This window comes from Lactuca serriola, chromosome 8, assembly GCF_051521515.1.
Source record: "Lactuca serriola cultivar US96UC23 chromosome 8, Lser_US96UC23_V15, whole genome shotgun sequence".
Classification (NCBI taxonomy): Eukaryota; Viridiplantae; Streptophyta; class Magnoliopsida; order Asterales; family Asteraceae; genus Lactuca; species Lactuca serriola.
This window is the reverse complement of record NC_136415.1, coordinates 272,743,900-272,764,574: the sequence shown is the minus strand read 5'-3', so window position 1 is coordinate 272,764,574 and position 20,675 is coordinate 272,743,900. Positions and strand designations below refer to the sequence as shown.

The window sequence follows — 20,675 nt, the reverse complement described above, 5'->3', positions numbered from 1 at the left end:
CGGGCATGCGGGGCGGGATACAGACCTAGGGCATTTGATTGTGGAGGCCTGGAAGCAGGCCGGGATCAAGTTTGAGTAGGTAATCGGGGTCATGTGATCAGAGTATTTGTATACTTTATGTACGTGATGTGTTGTACTGCCTTAATTCTATGGGATTTATGTTGTGCATGTTTATAGAGTTGGATCCGGAAGGTTCCCAGAGTTAGAACCTGAGGGTTCACAGAGTTTGGGTGTACGGACCCACAAAGATATAGCCTCGAGTGGCTAATATGTGTTATGTGAGTCGGTCCAGTCATGCTGGAGACTCTGCTGGTATTGTTGGATCAGTTTGAGATTGCGGATTGTGTATGTTGCAGTGTGATTGCATTGGAAGGTCTGGCCCCGGGTAGTGATCTTGTTTAGTTGAGGTAGTGCATGGGCTTGAGAGTCCCTGCGAGGAGAGTTAGAGTAAGTGTGTTGGATGGATAGCGGACACGCTAAGGGTGGCGTAGCGTCGCGCGAGCACCGTGGCATTTGTCGGGGTGACATTGTGGCCGGGTGGATTCCTTGGTAAGGGAAGAGAAAGAGGTAAGAGGCGTGTAACTCCGAGAGGGAGTGCAGGTTCACGGAAGTGAAAGCGGCAAAGCAGAGTTATGATTAGAGCAATTCGAGTATGGTTATTGAGCAGCGTGTTTGCGGCAGTGGATTAGAAGCTCACCCGGTTTGGAATGTCTGCTGAGGTCGCGGAGGGAAATCCGCAAGTGTAGAGCCAAGAGGCTCGGAAAGGATGCAGGGAGAGAGAGAGTCTTGAACTCTCAGTGTGATTCTGATCAGGGTATGGGGTATTATCAGCGTATCAGGTTTTCCCAACCTGAGGGTGTTAGAGCTAGTTCAGCATGTGTATGCGGTTGCAAGGGGAGAACTTGTGGGAGTTGCTCTGAGATTTAGAAGGGTCTTCCCGTCGTCACGGAATGGATAGAGTGGGATTCGGATCGGGGATCCGATGGTTCATGGTTTTCTAACCCTTATGGGTCAAGTGATTGCTGTGATTTAGGGCATAGTGCATCTTGGGTAATTCTTGGTTTTTGAGAGTAATGATTAGGGGTTCAGTCGGTGCCCGGTTTGAGACGGTGGTCAGGGCACCGTGAAGGAGGGGAAAGTGTGTTCGAGTTTCGATAAGTATGCCTTGAGGGACCTGGTCCGGTTAAGGCCAGGTGGAGCGTTGTGGGAGTATCCTTGGAGTTGAGTTGCTGTAGGCTTCAAGGGCGAAGCCTAATATAAGTGGGGGAGAATTGTAACATCCCGAAATATCAAGAGTAGAGTTGATGGGCTAAAAGAGTAAGTTGTGGAAGAGTGACTCAGCGAGTCCATGGATGGACTCGGCGAGTAGAGTCGCGGCTGGGACACGTGTTAAGTAGCCGACTCGGCGAGTCGGTAAGGAGGACTCGGCGAGTAGGCGCTGAGTGGAGAAAACCCTAACTCTCGGGGTTGAGCCCTATATAAAGAACATTATGTTTTCCTTCCAGCCTCTTTATTCCCCCTTGAGTCCCAGAAACCCTAAAATCGTGGAGAAGCACCATTGTTGAGCAAATTGGAGCTTGGAGAGGTGGTTTTGAAGAGATCTTAGAGAAAGAGAGGCTTGGAGCAAGGGGCTTTGCTTGGATTCGAGTTTCATTGCAGTTGGGGCGTCCATTGGAGGTAATATCTCGTTCTTGGGCTATTGTTATGTTGTTTCTTCATTTTGGGGTTTGTGGGATCTTGCCTATGGATGAAATTGGAAGTCTAGAGGTTAGATCTGAGGTTGCTACCTCAGATCTGGAGTGGAGAAGAATCAGAGTGCATGAAAGTCCCTATGTTGGAGTGTTTAGTGAAGCTTTCATGTCCCAAAAACCCTAAACCAAAGTGCAAAAAGCCTAGATCTCGTTAGATTCACGTAAAGTTTGCCACTTTACATGATGAAGGGGTTGTAGGAAGCTAGATCTATGTCTTGGATCAATTGCATGTCTTGGAGTGCTTCTGTATGGATTCAGACCGGTGGTACTCGGCGAGTCACATGGGTGTACTCGACGAGTTGCTTGAAGATGAGCTGGGACTCGACGAGTTGGAAGAACAACTCGGCGAGTTGGATGAAGATGGCCTGGAACTCGGCGAGTAGGTTGAAGATAGCCTTAGACTCGGCGAGTCTTGTCGAAGAGTCCCAATATTTTCTGGTCGAGTCGGGAATCGGTGAGTCAAGGGATGATTCGGTGAGTTGTGTGCGAGAGGACTCAGAAGTTGTGGGACTCGGCGAGTCTCGGGGTGACTCGGCGAGTTAGGTCGCGGATTGAGTGAAGTTCTGAGTATGGGGACTCGGCGAGTCATCGAGTTGACTCGGCGAGTAGAGTCAGTCAGGGGTTGACTTTGACCTTGTCTTTGACCAAGGGTTGACCAGTGGTTTCCAGGGGCATTTTGGTAATTGTTGATTATTGTTTTGAGTTCAGTGCATTGGTGGTTGTCCGGTGGTGGAGATCGTATCAGTGATCGGAGCAGCTTGGGCTATCTTTTCAATCGGCAGTTTCGAGGTGAGTTATCCTCACTATATCGACAGGGTCTACGGCACCAAGGCCGACACTTTATCGGATGGAAATCCGAGTAGTGTTTGTTGTTATGATATTGCGGAATATGGGCCGGAAGGCATTACATGTTGTGGGCCGGAAGGCATTGCGATGTGGACCGGAAGGTCATGGCCTGGAAAGGCGTATGTGTGTAATTAGTATGTTGACTGATTCGTAGGGTGATGTTATGCTAGTGACCGGTTAGTCCGGTATCTTGGTTAGGGTAATGATATGTTATGTGATCTGTTGATCGATTCGCTGACTGTGATCTGTTGAATGATTATATGTTGTATGCACAGTTGCTTGGTCTGGGGTTTGACCTGATATGTAAGGCTGTTCTATGATCTGTTATGTTACGTGGGCAGTTTATGTTATCGGCCGGAAGGCGATATGTTATGGGCCGGAAGGCGATATGTTATGGGCCGGAAGGAAATATGTTATGGGCCGGAAGGCGATATGTTTTGGACCGGGAGGTCGTGGCCTGGAAGGGCGTATTTGTGGTTGGTATTTTTGGGGGTATCTCACTAAGCTTTCGGGCTTACAGTTGTGGTTTTATGTTTTCAGGTTCTCAGGAGTCTGTGGCAAGGCAAAGGCGTGATCGTACCGTTCCCCGCGTTGGTGTTTTATGATTTGAACATGGGAAAAATACTCTGTTAAATAATGTATTGAAAACCTTTTTGTAACAATGTTATTAAAATGGGTGGTTTTTGAAAAGTTTTAATTGTTTTGAAATTTTGGTCGTTACACATTTCTGGCGAGTAACAACATTTATTCAAATCTAAATTAAAAAAACCCACTACTTAGCGATAAAGTATAAACTCCAATCTTGGTGACAGGTGTAACTTTCCTATTCCCCATGATTAAGTTTATCCTTCCTTGCTCCACATTCTCACTTCTTCTTAGTCCCTACAAGTCACAACAAATATGAATACCACAACCGGTATCAAGGACCCAAGAGTTAGAATTGGGTGAGTTATTAGAAATGATAGTGTAAATACCTGCCGACTTGCATGGTTGGGTTTAACTTTTCCATCCTTCACATCTTGCTGGTACTTTGGGCAGTTTCGCTTCCAATGTGCCTTTTCATGGCAATAGAAGCATTCAGCCTCTTTTGGGTTAGAAGAAGGAGTGATGAAACCTTTCTTGGTTCCACTTGAAGAAGAGCCATCAAGGGTCCTAACCTTGGTACCCTTCGAAGAACTCTTTCTTTTCTTCCCTCGTCCTTTCCCGATTGCCAAGATAGGGGCGGAGTTGGTAGGAGTAGGAGTAACAATTGCCTTACCCTTAAGACCACTTTTCGCGGTCTTTAAGAGTCCTTGAAGTTTGCTGAGTGTGACCTCTTCCTTGTTCATGTGGTATGTCATGAGGAATTGATCATAACATGAAGGTAAGGAGTGCAAAATGATATCTATTGCAAGCTCCTTGGGGAAGTTCACATTAAGCTTCAGCAAACGGTCCACAAATCTTTGTATTTTCTGCATGTGGCCCGTGATGGGTTCACCATCCTTCATGCGAGTTGTTATCATGGAGGAGATGATTTCATACATCTCTTGACGAGCACTTTGATGGTATCTTTCCATCAAGTCTTGGTGCATCTCATAGGGGTAGAAATCTTCATAGGATTTTTGGAGATCCGCGGTCATACTGGCCATCATGATGCATGCCACCTTGGTTGCATCCCTTTCATGTGCCCTAAACTCAACGATCTCTTAAGGAGTAGCAATTGTCTCATCAATCTCCTTAAGCTCCTTATCGAGGACATATTCCTTGTCCTCGTAGCGAGTGATCATTCTGATGTTTCTGATCCATTCATTAAAGTTGGATCCATCAAAAGTGACTTTCCCACACAAGTTCATAAGAGAAAAGGAGCCATTAGGATTAGAGCCAGAAGCGGCGTTGTTTGCAGACATCTTGTAAAGAGAAGAAAGAAAGGATTAGTTTAGATATAGAGATAGTCCTTAATAAAACACCCAAATGTAATATTAAGGCTAGGATCCAATCACAATATATTATACTTAGAAGAGGTATGTCGTAATCTAAGTAATAACATATTTGAAAGGTAGGTGAATGACGATTCACCAATTTCCACCAAAGACGAAATATTAAAAAATATTTAATTTGGTTTTTAGAAACTCCTAGATTCTTTTGAGATTCAATGAACTTTTCAAAGGCATGTTTCAATCTCGAGTGTTGCCTCCAAGTTTTGTGACTGGGATGCCGATGATCACAAAACGAGGTGTGAAGTAACCATGCAAATTACTTGGTACTCTTAATGTATTACCCCTCAATCGATGTGCTGGTTAACCACACACGCTCCATCGATACTATGATAAACATTAAGTCACCCTTTACCTACCTTGTTAAGTTCAAGTTAGTGTGCCGGTTAACCACACACGCTCCACTAACAACTTAGACAAAGTGTAAAGTGTAATTTCATGGATTAGCACCTTATTCATATTTTCCTAAAGTAACTAAGATTGAGAATTTAATAAAACATTTAGTTACTTTATAATATTCATCATACTTTTAATGAGAATTTATAAGTCCTTGTCCTACTCGTTCGGCTAACGACCCTCCATCAGTCAAGCAAGCGGTGGGTGAGAATGGACACCCATTAAGTTGCCATTTTATAGGCAACAAGCTTATACCCACCTTATAGACCGGCTTCGTGAATGAGGCGTACTAGCGGTAAGACGACTTTAATCTTATACATATATATATATTATTATTAACTTATAATATTATAAGTATAAGGGTTGAATTTTAACTTTTAAGATTCTAAGGGTTGGAACTACAGTTTTTAATATGACTTTACTTGTTCCAAAACTTGAGGGCAAGTTTTGTAAACTTTCAAAACTTTTCATTTCTTGTAACTTATGAGTTAAATAGAGTAATAAAAATGAAGACTCTTCACTTTTCTAACTCTTGTGTTCTTTTAATGGTTTTAATTCAAGTGTGACTCTTGGTTTTCCATAACTTGAGGACAAGTTATGGACTCCATTAAAAGACATTATGATCAAGAATTAAACTACCAAGTAGGTTACAAGTAATTCCTATGATCATCTAAATTCATAAGATCAAGAACATGAATATCCATATCAAAGTTTCAGGATCATATGAACACATATAATCATGAAAAATTGATATTAGCCATTGTAAATGGATTAGAACAAACATTACACCATCTAAAACAACTTTTATAACACTAAAACAGTTTAGGTTAATGTTTCTAGTCCATTTCCAGCAGCGAAAGTCGAAAATCTGCATTCTGTGGCTCCTACTCGTCGAGTGCACGAACCTACTCGCTGAGTAGGATGAAGATACACATGAACTCGACGAGTCCCCCCATGGACTCGGCGAGTTCATCAGGTAGACAACAAGTTTTTCGACTTTTTCCAATATTTTGCATCAAGTATCAAACAAACAAGCCTAGGCTCTGATACCACTGATGGGTTTTGAGCATTCTAACACTTCCTAAGTGTACATGCAACCCTAATAAACCTTGGATCTATGTTTGTCTAAGATACATGCAAATAATTATTTTTCCAAGGTTCATATCCTAACTAGCATGGCATGGGGAACTTGAACCAAATAAAGCTAGTAGAAATACTTACCTTGTAGTTGTAGTTGATTCCTTGGAGTTTTAGTGCCTAGCACCAATAATGTGGATGCCTCAAATGGAAATCACAAATCACCACAAACTTGGAACTTTGAGAGAATAGTCACTACTATCTTGAAATCGGCCCTCTTGCTTCACTCACTCAACTAGTGTCAACTAGTGTGATTTCAAGAACCAAAGCCTCCTTTATATAGTGTGGTGGATTAGGGTTACATCCATGTAAACCCTAATACCCATGTCTCTTCATTTCCATGAGATCCATGGGTTAAAGCTCCATGAAGTATCCATGGACTTTCCATGCAAGCCTAGCCCATTCCAAATAAGCATTAGCCCACACTATATAAATGTAGAAGCCCATATTTAATTAGTAATACTTTTGATCTCTAAATTAATCCTAGATTAATTATAGATCAATACTAATTAAATAATATGATCTTATATTAATATATTAGAACTTATAATATATTATTAAATCATAACTTATACTATTCTCAAAAGATTATCCATAAATTGTTCGGGTGAAGTGCAACCCAAATGGACCATGTCGGGTCGGGTCAAGCACATACCAAATATAGTTATGGACTTAGACACTATATCCAACAGCCAGATCATGAGGGCAAACACCACTGCTCCCAACTCTAAATCGTGGGTGGGATACCTTCAGCTACCTCGATGCATAAGTTATCACGTGCCCTCTCTGCATAAGTACTGCACATAACCCCGATATAGATGCATCGCAGTAAACCACGAAGTCCTCCATTCCCTCCGGAAGCGCTAACACTGGCGCTTCGCACAATCTCCGACGAAGGGTCTCAAACGAGGTCTGTTGATCGGGACCCCAAACAAAAGCAACGCCCTTCCGGGTCAACTTGGTGAGAGGAACAACAATCTTGGAGAAATCTCTGATAAACCTCCGGTAGTAGCCGACCAACCCCAGAAAACTCCTGATCTCGGTGGGGGATCTCGGCACCTCCCAACTCATAACTGCCTCAATCTTGGCCGGGTCGACTAAAATCCCATTCTGATTAACAAGGTGTCCAAAGAACTGCACCTCTCGTAACCAGAAATCACACTTGGAGAATTTGGCATAGAGCCTCTCCGACCTCAATACTCCGAGAACCTCTCTCAAATGCTCTTCATGTTGTTCTCTAGACCTCGAATATACCAAAATATCATTGATAAACACAATCACCGAACGATCCAACATAGGCCTGCATACCCGGTTCATGAGATCCATGAACGCTGCTGGTGCATTGGTGAGTCTGAAAGGCATCACCATGAACTCGTAATGCCCATAACGGGTTCTAAATGCTATCTTCTGAATATCCTCCTCACGAACCCTCATCTGGTGATAACCAGGCCTCAAATCGATCTTGGGAAACCAAGATGCACCCTGCAACTGATCGAACAGATCATCGATCCTCGGGAGTGGATAACGGTTCTTGACCGTCAGCTTGTTCAACTCCCGGTAATCAATGCATATCCGGTGCGAGCCATCATTTTTCTTGAAAAAAAAGATCGGTGCTCCCCATGACGAGGTACTCGGCTGGATAAATCCCTTTCCCAACAGCTCCTGAAGCTGCGGGAATAAATCCTGCATCTCTGGCGGCGCAAGGCGATAGGGTGCCGCTCCTGGAAGCAAATCAATGTGAAACTCCACCTGCCTCTCGGGAGGCACACCCGGTAACTCCTTTGGGAAAACGTACGAAAACTCGCTAACCACCGGAACCTCAGCAACAGTACTCGGTCTCTCCGTAACATCTTGCGTATCCGACACATACGCCAGAAAACCCATGCAACCCTGCTGCAAGCTCTGCCTTGCTCGAGCAGCCGAACAAAATGTTGACCCAGATCGGGTACCCTCACCGAATACTGTAAGTACACCCCCACTAGGGTTTCAGATGGTCACCAGCTGACGCTCTTAGTCGATCATGGCTCTGAATCGGCTCAACTAGTCCATGCCCACGATGACACAGACATCCCCCATCGTGATATGTACCAAATCTATCGGAAACTTGACTCAAAAAATCTCAAGCACACATCCCCGAATCACATCAGTCGCAAAAACAGCATGCTCATCAGCTATGGAGACTCTCAAAGGTCGAATCAACGCCCTCATGTCGGATGCTGATGTGACGACTAAATGCTAGCGATACGAAAGATCGAATCGCACCCGAGTCAAACAACACCAAAGTAGGTACAAAACTCACAAGAAAAGTACCTAAACACATCACAAATAAGCACCATATATAAACAAGCTGTCAGCTGGAAGGCTCTGCTACGAGCCTTCGGTGCCTCGGCCTTCAAGGGCCGACTCTCCGTAGCTCGAGTAGAAGAAGGCGCAAATCCCTACGTTGATCCCTGAAGCAACTGTGGGCACTCGGCCTTCCTATGGCCAGTCTGGTTGCAATGGAAGCAAACCGAAAAACCCTTGGGGAAATCCCTCGCGATATTCCCCTTCTTCCCGCACTTGTAACACATACCTGCTCTGCATACCCCATCATGGCTCTTTCCGCACTTCCCACAAGTGCGGCCCTTCTGACCTCCCGATCTCGAATCAGCAAGCTTTGCTTGCTTGGCCGCCGACTGAGACTGTGTCGGCCGCCTATCCCTCATCTAAGACTCCGCCTCCTCCCTGGCCTGAGTCTCTAGCTCAATCTCCCTCTTCCGAGCATTTTCCTGGAGATCAACAAATGTTCAGTATGTCGAGTTCGCCACGAACTCACAAATGTCTCTCCTCAGAATGCTCAGATATCGGCTCACACGTGCCTGCTCGGTAGACACGTGATCAGGGAAAAACAACGCTCTCTCATGAAACATCCATGTGATCACAGTCACAGACTCAATCCCCTACTTGAGGGACAAGAACTCCTGGACCAACCGTTCCCTCTCCACCGGGGGAACGTACTCGTCTCGAAACATAGCAGTGAACCTCTCTTAACTTACCACGGTAAGCTCTGCAGTAGTAAAGTCAGCTGTCACAAACTTCCACCAGTCCTTCGCTCCCAAGCGAAGCTGGTTTAGCGTGAACCGTACCCTCAGATGCTCCGGACAAGAACATGTGTACAAGCATCCCTCAATGTTAGAGATCCATCTCATCGCGACTATCGGATCCTGAGTCCCATCAAACTCCGGTGGCTTCGTGTTGTTGAACTCCCGGTACAGCAACGAGTCACCCCCCTGTGGCCTAGCAGCAGCGACGGCTGCAGTGGCCATAACCACAACATCATCGGTAAGAGCAGCGTATCGCTCGTCAAATGTATCAATCAGCTCGGTCTTGATAGACCCAAACATCTCTGGTATCTCATCTCGAATGGCTACAACCACCTCATCATGAATCATCCTACGAATCTCATCATCGCTAACACCGCTTCCCTCTGGGGTGTGGCGCGTACCCACCATGATGTCTCTGAAACATAACACAAAAGAAATTAGAGACTCACTTGAATATTCTCGAACTCGATCACTCAACTCTACTTGTTCCTTAGAACCCTAAGGATTCTTACTTGGAATGCTTATTGATCTAGTGTTTCCAGTAGTACGGGCCCTATACTACCTTCCACACCACATCAATATTCACCCCAAGTCTTCCTCCTAGGATTCCAAATCACAAGTACTCTATATCTCGCTGAACGTAGGCTATCCTCCAACAGACCTCTCATAAGCTCCTCTCTGCTACCTACTTACGCTCGAAGTAATTCACAGTAGCAGTAACTTCTAGGCTAAGGCATCACAAATCAGGCCACTCTAGTCCTAAATATGAATACCTAGCCTACTCATGCATAACACATCTCATAAAACATAACTTAAGGGTATTTTGGGAAATCACCGTTCAGGCGCTAGCTGATTGCACGCTCTGCTCTTTTCCACTTCCTCTTGAAATCTTTTACTCGTTTTGGAAAAATTGTTTCTTTTTGGAAACTTTTCTCAAATCCTCAGTTTGAGTCCAGATATGCCCGAAGGTGTATCTGAATCCCTCAAACCAAGGCTCTGATACCAACTTGTAACGACATGATTTTTCAAAACAAAAATTTTCAATTTTAAAACTTATAAAACATATGTCTCATCATAAATTCTCAAAAACAACCAACAAGTTTCCAATACAATTATTCAAATCCAGGATCCTCTAACATGTTCCATCACGATTTTTTGTGTGTGTACAATCATACCGGCGCCTTCCCGTTATCTCCCGAGGTACCTGAAACACATAACACATAACACGGTAAGCACGAATGCTTAGTGAGTTCCCCAAAATACCGCATACACATATTAGCCACTCGAGGCTATAAATCTGTAGGACCCTCCGGCCCATGTGTCTCAGCGGGACCCTCTAGTCCCGTAGCTCGTTGGACTCTCTGGTCCGGTCTAGCTCGTTGGACCCTCCGTTCCAGTTTGATTGAGAACCCTCTGGCCTCATAGTTCGTTGGACCCTCCGGTCCGGTCTAAGCAACAATAATATATCATACAATAGATATCACACAATCATGCATAACTCAACAAGCACATAAGACCCTCTGGTCAAATATTTTTACATGATGAATCACTAGATCTTTCCTAATTCCGCACATGCCATCTTAATCAACACCACTACACATAACTACCACCCTAGGTAATGTATAGTGAGAAAACTCACCTTGAACTATCTCAAAATAATCTCGGACTCAAGTCACCGGTCTAGCCCCGCCTAACGCACACAAACGAAATTCTCATTTAATAACAACACTCATTAAGCTAGACAACCCTCCCTATGTTCTCACAGAAGGGTAAAAGGCCATTTTACCCTTTCATGAGTCCAAAAGTCCACTTGTTGACCAAACCCTAAATTCAACAAAAGTCAACGCTTGCGAGTACGTTGCGCGTACCAGATCCTTACACTGCGCATACTCGACCGCTATGCTGTTATCGGGCTGCTTGACCCCTACGCCCCGTGTACTGGGATTTATGCTCGGCGTACATCCCATTTTTACTCTTATCTCACTTATGGTCTTAATCAGTTAAGACCTTAGCTCAAAATACAAATCTGGACCCCCTACAGTCTCTTAATCCATAAAGTCGAAGATTTTTTGCCTTTGCATGGCTGGTTTGGGTTCAAACATCCAAAACCTTCATCCTTTTTCTTCCTTAAGCTCATATCCCATGCATGGCTAGCTCTTAATGACCAAGATTGGATTTTTATGACCTTATAACACAAAATACACTAGTAAGGGACAGATCTAGGTTCTTAGAGCTCATCGACTCACAAAGCCATCAACTTTTGGGACAAAACCCTAAAACACCCCATATAAGAACACACAACAGAAAAGGAAGAAATTTTGAAGCTTTATACCTCCAAATGAAGCTTCTCACACTGCTAAGCTCAGATCCAAGTGCTTGGGCTCTTACTCCTTATTCTCCAAAGCTTCCTTTCCACTCCTAAAGCTAAAAAACACACCAACAAGCTCTCAAAGGCACTCTCTAGCTACAAGAACGAGGATTAGGTTTTTGGATGGACAAGTCTCTGGAAATGGTGGCCAACAATGAGGCCATAACGTTCTTTAAATAGTGGGCTCATTTAGAATTAGGGTTTCATTCTAGGCCTGGAACGCCCCGTGTACACCTTGGTACGACCCGCGTACTAGGCAACCTCCGCGTCATGAATACGCTCATGAGTACGCATGGTGTACTCTCTATTACGCCCAACATACTCGATTATCACATAAACTACACAAGGGCTAAAACTGACAACTTAAGAAAAGAAGAAGGGCCAAGGAGATATACCTGATTTTGGGATGGTACAGTGTAGGTAGTGGCAGATCCAATATAAGAGAAATTAGAATGGGATGTAGATGCTTTCATTTCATCTATATCTCATGTGCATACAGAGAAAAGACCAGATGGGTCAGAACATAATATTGCTAACTTACAATTAAAAGAGAAGAGGAAACATCTCAAACTGCAGTCATTCTCATACATTAAGCTAGATTATTCAATACTAATTCAATTAGTTAATTTGTTTTTCTTAGTCCAAGTGTGTATATAACATTCTTCCATGTACTATTTTCTTAAGTGATGATACATACCATTTACTCAAGTGTGTAACTTTTTTCAAACATGATGCCACTTGTCTCGAATTTGTACCCTCTTAGTGTTTGTTGTGAATGAGATATCAACTCGAACAACTTAAGCAAAATATTTCTAGTGTTAAATAAGCATAGAAAAAATGATCTATATTGCACTTGGGAGGCTTTCAAATGCCAGTTTATTGTCAATCATCTTTTCTAATTTCTAATCGTTTCAATGAATTAAGAAATTCACATGATACATTGCTTGCTAATAAAGATACTTAAATTGAGTAAGTTAAGGCTAATATTAAAAAATATCTCAAGATATCAGAAGAGAATTTGTTGATTAGTTAAAAGTTAAACTAACAGAAAAGGATCTTGTGTCATGATTGGATCATGACGTTATAGAGAAGCTCCTACCATAGTTGGAAAACTAAGTCGGTGTTTACTAATACATATTCTTAGAACTTGCATAAAAAATATTTAGAGATCCCACCAAAATCAAGAAAAACAAAATCGAGGATTTTCCCCATAACATTTAAGATATGAAGAAAAGCAATGAAAAAAGAAAGACAACAATAGGGATAGAGAAGTTAAAAGAAAAAGAAAACACTTTCATCGATTTATAAGGGAAGAAACACGACTTAATCTGAACTTTGAAGCAATACGACAACGTTTTGGGGTTCCATATCTAACTTTATATACCTAATAGCCATATATATATATATATATATATATATATATATATATATATATATATATATATATATAGGGCTAGGTTAAAATTTGGATGAACATCTATTGTTTGGACGTGTGTGGACAATGCTATCCTATGAGAATGAGTAAGAGAATAGGTTGTTTAGTAACATGAATACGCTCAACCTCACACAACTATCGTCATTATCATGCATTCTCATTAGTTCTTATTCATTTTTGTTCTCACACATCATTTTTCACTCATTTTCATCTTACAGAATACGATTATCAATAACACATTTTGACAACATTCTAACAGAATGAAAAGCATAAAAAAAGTCTATAATACCCTTATAGACGATTTAATTAGTGAGAATGCGAGATAATGAAAATATTTATGTGAGGTTGAACGTATTCACATTACCAAACAACATATTTCCTTGCCCATTCTCATAGAATAACATTGTCCACACGTTCACACAATAAATGTTTATCCGCATTTGAACCTAGCCTTATATATATATATATATATATATATATATATATATATATATTCTAATGTTATAAGGAACAACCTAAAAAATTGTAATGCCTGGATCTTTAAGATATGTTTTTAATTTATTTTGTGCATCGTAAGGCCACGACGTGGTGGAGTGCCCACGACTTGGCAATATATAGCCACGACATGGAGACTGTTTTGGGCCTAAACCTTAATTTCGGGGTTGTTGCCCTATTTAAGGGCACTAACTTCTAGGGTTGCCTCATTTGGCAGCCTCCATTCCCAGAGAAAGCACCCCATCCTAACCTTTGCCCCATTATTGACTTTGAGAGCTTCTTGGTGTCTCTTTAGCTTACTATGGAAGAATAAGGCCCTTCTGGTGTTGTGGTTCTATAAGCAAGTCTCTTCCTCATCATCTTGTTTTGAATCTGGACCTTTGTAAGTCCTCAAGTTCCTACCTTTCTCTTTCAAGAATGTTAGATCTAAGTTTTGTCTATATTTCTTTATGTTGGGTTGAGTAGAATGCATGAAATTCATAAAGTTGGCAACTTTATGGATTGTTAAGGTCACTTTTTGCCATCATATGTTGTAGATCTGGAGTTTGATGCTATCTTGAGTTTCATGCATGAGGTTGTTAGTAACATTTCTTCATTTTGGCCTAATTTGAGATCTAGACTTGTATTGGGTATACATGTCTGAAAAAGAATTGATCTTTGGAATGCTTTAGACCTTAAGAAGGATTCTGGAAGGTTGGAATGAAAGATCTTAACAAATTAAGAGCTAAATTTGTTAGACTGCTGGAACCCAGTTCCCACGGCGTGGGGTTGGGTGCCATGACATGGCGACTAGTGAAGCCTGACTGTTTTGTCGTGGAGTGCCCATGGTGTGGCATAAAGAGGCCACAACGTGGTGATCTGTCCAGATGGCATGGATCATTGAATTTTTTACCAAGGTTGACTTTTGGACTACTGTGAGGGTTTTGGTTTTTGTGAGTGACAAAATGGTCTTTTGTCCAAATTGTGGATTAGACTCAATTTTAGACTAGTTGAGTTTGTATAATTACCTTAATTGTTAATTAGGGTTATTTGATGTGATTAATAGGCGAAGTCTAGTTTCGACTGTTCGGTTGTGAGTTCTATCAATCATCTGTGCAAGGTGAGTTTCCTCATTATGCTTACCTGTGTGGTAGAATATATGTGTTAACCAGTTGGGTCTATTTACTATGATTATGATATGTGTTACCGTGTGTGCTGAGACTTCAGGTAGTCTTTAGGATTGTTGATAATCCATAGAGTGTGCAGTTTGTCTACTGAGACTTCGGGTAGTCTCCATAGTTGCTGATAACCCATACCTGTTTATTTATGCTGTGTTGTATGTGATATTTTGGGGAATTCATTATGCTTCGTACTTACAGTTGTTGATTAAATGTGTTTCAAGTACTTCTGATGATCACGAGAAGGTGAAGACTTGATTGTATAGATTCGACTGTAGTTTTCTGGAACACTCTATTTTGATGATGATATGTATTTGACACTTGTAATTTTCTTGGGATGATTTTTTATGAACGAAGTTTTATGTGAAATTTTAAAATGAAAAATTTGGATGTTACAATTTTTTTTTTTTTTTTTGACTTGGCCCTATTTGATACCATTTAAAGTTTTGAGAGTTTGATACCATATAAAGTTTTGAGGGACAATATTTAGACATGGTTGACTTATTTTCAACTTATTTTTCCATTTTGTTGTGTAATAATATATATCCAAATAAAACCTTTTATAAATGAATGAGTTAAATCGACATCGTTACAAATATACATCTTAATAACATATTTCTATATATGCAACTTTATAAAATCTTCAACATGATGATCGAATTTCCTTAACGTGTCAACGGCATCGCTCAACTGACCTTAACGTTCCATCAACGGTGTCTTCTGCATGCTTCACCCCAGCCACGTGCCAAGTCATCATATAACCATGGTTAAGTTTGTTCCTGGATACTATATATCCCATCCTCATCGTCTTCTCCCGCCACTTCATTCATTCTTCAACCAACATTTCCAAAATTCAAACACATTTCTCTCTTCGAACTAGGAAAAATGGTAAGCTTCGAAGCTTCTTCATCTCCAAAAGTTCGATAGATTGTTGATCTGTTAATTCCCGATCTTCTACTGCCTGATAATCGATTCTCTGAATTTTCAGATTGTTGCGCAGAAAGTGAAGGAAGCGGAGATTACCGAGCAGGATTCTCTTCTCCTGGTAATTATCTTCCGTATATAGAGCTTTTGATTTACTCGTAGTGATTTGATTTCTGTGGAAACAAAATTTCTGATACATTTCGTGATTTATGTGATTGAATTCATGTGCACAGTTTTCTATAGATTTATTTCATATTATCGTTACTGGTGTTCAGCTCATACTTAACATTTCCATCTCTGGTGATAACTATTGCTAGTTTTTCCGATAACCGGGATTGATAATTGTGATTTGCATCTGATCAAAATTTTCTTCTACTAGCTGCGTTACATATGGATCAAATGTATCTGTTTCTCTCGAACTTAATCCACGTTAATCAATTCAAAATAGTCATCCTTATTCTATGAAACTTGAATCGGAGTAACTGAAATTCCGATGATCGTTATTACTTGATTCCTCATGGTCGTTGTTTAGTTGTAATCGATCGGATCTCTGTAAACTGACGGTGACTTAACCTGTGAAAGGACGGCGAAATAGACTCAAAGCAAGCTTCCATTGTATTTACAACCGGTTAAACATGATTTAGAGTCTGTTTTCAGCTACACTTTGTACATAATGACATTTGATTGCAGATTACATAGTATTTTTCTAGGTTTTGCTTTATTCATTGAGCATCCATTACTGTAATTCATAACCTCGCTAAGAATTGTAGAATGTAAGGAGGTTAATGTTATACGAGGCCAGTGATTTATTTGCTAACATCGATTCCAGTAGCAAATTAGAGTTTTAAGGTCAATTGCAATTGTGAGAAAGTTCAGATGATGTTAGAAAATAAGTATAACATTTCGATCCTAAACTATTATCGAAGCTTTTGACGCTAAATGTGGAACAATTACTTAACTGTTTTATTTTGTAATTTATCAATTCTTATAACTCATGATTTATTTCCTTTCAAAACAGACAAGGAACCTACTACGCATAGCAATATTCAATATCAGTTATATCAGAGGCCTTTTCCCTGAGAAATACTTCAGTGATAAGGGTGTCCCAGCCTTAGGTACGTACTACTGGTCTCTCTGGTGAAGATCTTTGTAGCTGAGAGGTTATACCTTATAAAACGGCTTTGATTCTATTGGTTCATCAACAGAGATGAAGATCAAAAAGCTCATGCCTATGGATGCAGAGTCCAGAAGACTCATTGACTGGATGGAGAAAGGTATACTGATTCATAAAGTTTCTCTAGTGCTTTTGAGCTTCAGTTTCTATGTTTTTATTACTGATTTTTCATGAGTTGTTTTCCTGCAGGTGTATATGATGCTTTGCAGAAGAAATATCTCAGGACACTAATGTTCTGTGTGTGCCAGACAGTAGAAGGGCCAATGATTGAAGAATATTCCTGTAAGTAGCTGTTATAATATGAATGTGTAATAGGAGTTTTACTTTGCTTTACTAAGATCTATATACATATATATTCTCCTGCAGTTTCTTTCAGTTACTCAAATGCTGACAACCAAGAGGTTTCTATGAATGTTAATCGAATTGGAAACAAGAAACAAGGGGAAACATTCAAGTGTAACTCCACCACAGAGATCACCCCAAATCAAATGAAGTACTACATTCCCTTATGGTTTTTTGATTCCCAAATTGTGATCTTAGTTAACTAATACAACATTTTATCTCAGGAGCTCTGCTTGTAAAATGGTTCGTACCCTGATACAACTAATGAGAACTCTAGATAAAATGCCAGAAGAGGTACTCATTTTTGATGTAGTGACATTTATAAAGAGTTTTCATCTTCATCTAATTTGACTATTGTTTCAGCGCACCATTTTGATGAAACTCCACTATTACGATGATGTCACGGTATAATCCTCATATATAGCTCCTTTCTTCTATTTTTTTTTCTGAAACAATTCATAACCAATAACATTGCAATATATTTAATTGATAAAGTGTTTTTTCTTAATCTTGTAGCCGGCTGATTATGAGCCCCCATTCTTTAGAGGCTGCACAGAGGAAGAAGCGCATCATCCATGGAACAAAAATCCTTTGAAAATGGAAGTTGGCAATGTCAACAGCAAGCATTTTGTATTATCTCTCAAGGTCAAAAGTGTTCTTGATCCTTGTGAGGATGAAAATATGAGTGTGGGAGGTGATTCAATGGAGAGAGATGAAGATAGCCAAGCTGATAGTCAGGTAATTAAAGTGTCAAATATATATTTTATTTTATAAACTTAATTTATACTTTTATAAATCCTCATGCTAATATACTATTTATTTTCAGACTAGCCTTTCTGATGACGAATACATCATGGCACCAGTAGGTAATAATAATAGACATATCAATTTTTTAATTTCTTCATTATCCTTGGAGTTCAAAAATTTCAAACAATCATTATTACTTTTTCAGACCAACAAAAAGAGAAACCAGATGAGACCATGGCTGATGAAGGTGCATTAAAAATCATTTTCATACATTTAAAATTATTATATAATCAGAGCGATTTTTCTATGAAATTATTACAAGATAACCTCTTAAATATGCAGATGATACTCAGGATCCAGCTGAAGATGAACAGCAACTGAATCGTGTAAAAAATTGGATCAGTGCTTATCATCTAGACACTTTTGATGTCACTGATGTTCTTGCAAATTTCCCTGACATATCTGTGGTAAACATTTTTCTTCAAAGCTAAACTTTGAATAATATATCATAGCATCTTATTTTCATTTCTATCTTTTACAACATTATTAAGACATTATACTTCAATTTTTTGTATTAGGACATGTACTTTGAATGAGTTACCCAATTATAGCCGTGAAAATTTCTTTGAATATGGATGACATAGCTATATAATCGGGTTGAGTTTTCAAAATAATGTTGTAATAGGAATGCTATAATACACAATAAAAAAGTATGTTGCTATTTCTTGCATTTAACTGTTTTTCATCTTAGTAGTAAACATTTCTCTTTAGAGCCAAATGCAAGATATAACAACGTACTTTGACTTAGCTGCTTAATTATTTAAGACATTCTACTTTGAAAAATCTACCCAAGTATAACAATTTACTTTCAGTTTTTAATTAAGACATTGTACTTTGAAAATTCTATTCAATTATTGCTTTGAATTTGGATGATATTACTATAATTAGGTGGGAAGAAATAAAATCAGGACATTTTATTACACATTACATACATTGCCATTACTTGCCTTTAACACCTTTTGTTATAATTTATTTGCAGGCTTTGATTGAAGGTAACCAGAGAATCCCTTTAAACAAAGTAAAAACCAAAATTCACCTTCCATGAATATAATAAAAATATTAGATTTGTTTTTTCAGATGTCATGAACAAGCTTGTTAACGAAGGCATTCTTTCAAAATCCGGAAAGGACAGTTTCAACATCGAGAGGCCTGGGGTTGTCTTTTTTTTATTTCTTTAATTACCTTTTTATCCTTTTAAATCATTTGCTAATCTTATTTAAAACATGAATGAATTATAGAAATCAGAATATGAATTTGATGCTGTGAAAGAAGAAACCCTCAGCAAGAAAAGTCCACCCACAATGCTTGAAGGTCAAATGTACATGAAGGCACTCTTTCATGCTCTTCCAATGGACTACATTACTATTCCTAAGCTTCAAACCAAACTTGGTGGTGAGGTTAACCAAACCACAGTTCGCAAATTGATGGATAAAATGACCAAAGAAGGGTTTATTGAAACCTCAAGCAGCCGTAGGCTAGGTAAATATTATTATTATTATTATTATGGTTAATAAAAATCAAAATCATTGAATAATTATTTATACCTTTTCTTTAATTATTGTTACAGGAAAGCGAGTGATTCATTCTGAAATAACCAAGAAGAAACTTGATGAAGTCAAAAAAGCTCTAGACTTTAATACTACGGTGGACCTGGACACCAACAGCCATTCGGAAAAACAAGCAGGTGGGCCCACATTACAATAATTTCTATATTTAATGATTTTACTTATTGACAACTTGATCAGGGACCAATAAGTCGACACTTGGCGCATTCCACTCCATTGGATCAGAGCTTACACGATCGATGGGTAAACCTGAGTTGCAGCAGAGTGTATCCAACAGACAGAATGGACAGAACAACACCCCCACAAGCAACAATCAGGTTCTTTTTACTTTCTCAGTACACTCTTATTTTATTAAAATTTTTGTCATTTTTTTTAATGGTTTTATAAAATATATAGGTTTTGCAGCCGTTGTCTTCCATAGAGAGCCATGCAGGGATGAAAAAGGGTAGAAATGGAAATATCAATCAGGATGATAAAATGGATACTGCGGTTTGTAGCCAAACCACCATAAACAAACGTTTCCGAAAAGCAAGCACGGTACGTAATTACATATATACCCTCCTCCTTCTCACCACAAAACTTTAATTTTATTTGAAAATTGGAATTTTGTTTATAGGTAAAGGAGCCTGTCGTTCAGAACATGAAACGTCAGAAATCTCAACTTCATGAAGCGTGAAAGGCGAAGGAAACATGTATGACGTATTTTTAGTTGTCTTTTTGATGTCATGATTTACTAGATACATTTATATAACTGATCTTATTCGTTACTTTTTAAATACACATGCTTGACGATAAATAAATTCATGAATTAATACTGAAAGTATGTATCCGAGGATTGATAAGCGTATTCATGATTTTAATTTCTCAACAAGTATTGCGTTATATTATCATCATCTCCATTGGTAGAAAAGATTTTTTTTTAATAATAATACGTAGTTTAATAATGCTGTTATGCGTTTGCGGATATAAATATTAATGTTGCTTTCATGTGCATAATATTTGTACACTTGCTCCAAAGCCCATAAACACAAGTTGGCCACATCAAAAGATGATAAACCTCTTTCGAATGGACAGGGTTTTATAGACAAATTGTGATACAAAGTAAACGGCAATACAGAACAAATAGTATTTTCATCCCATCACAATGAATTAATTTACTATATATTAATCTAAAAAGAATTGTATAATGTGTGGATCAATTTATTCGAAGCTTATGATTTTT

The 20,675-nt window shown here is 39.6% G+C and overlaps 1 protein-coding gene across 1 annotated transcript; it reads left to right on the top strand.

Annotated features, from left to right (window-relative positions):
- The first annotated feature begins 15,415 nt into the window (after window positions 1–15,415).
- On the top strand, window positions 15,416–20,324 carry ASY1 (DNA-binding HORMA family protein). Its single transcript, XM_079018051.1, has 19 exons — window positions 15,416–15,529; window positions 15,630–15,686; window positions 16,584–16,680; window positions 16,771–16,839; window positions 16,929–17,021; window positions 17,106–17,232; window positions 17,306–17,375; window positions 17,445–17,486; window positions 17,598–17,819; window positions 17,908–17,947; window positions 18,034–18,075; window positions 18,171–18,295; window positions 18,868–18,880; window positions 18,966–19,042; window positions 19,127–19,367; window positions 19,456–19,572; window positions 19,634–19,770; window positions 19,850–19,990; window positions 20,070–20,324. The coding sequence occupies exons 1-19, from the start codon at window positions 15,527–15,529 to the stop codon at window positions 20,127–20,129; spliced, it is 1,773 nt and encodes a 590-aa protein (XP_078874177.1). The 5' UTR covers window positions 15,416–15,526; the 3' UTR covers window positions 20,130–20,324.
- Window positions 20,325–20,675: the final 351 nt, after the last annotated feature.

What these genes read in the sequence shown, in the direction of transcription:
- ASY1 (XM_079018051.1), top strand. An exon ending in CCCCCACAAGCAACAATCAG is followed by an intron (nt 19,771 to 19,849) that starts GTTCTTTTTACT and finishes TAAAATATATAG; the next exon opens with GTTTTGCAGCCGTTGTCTTC. An exon ending in GTTTCCGAAAAGCAAGCACG is followed by an intron (nt 19,991 to 20,069) that starts GTACGTAATTAC and finishes TTTTGTTTATAG; the next exon opens with GTAAAGGAGCCTGTCGTTCA.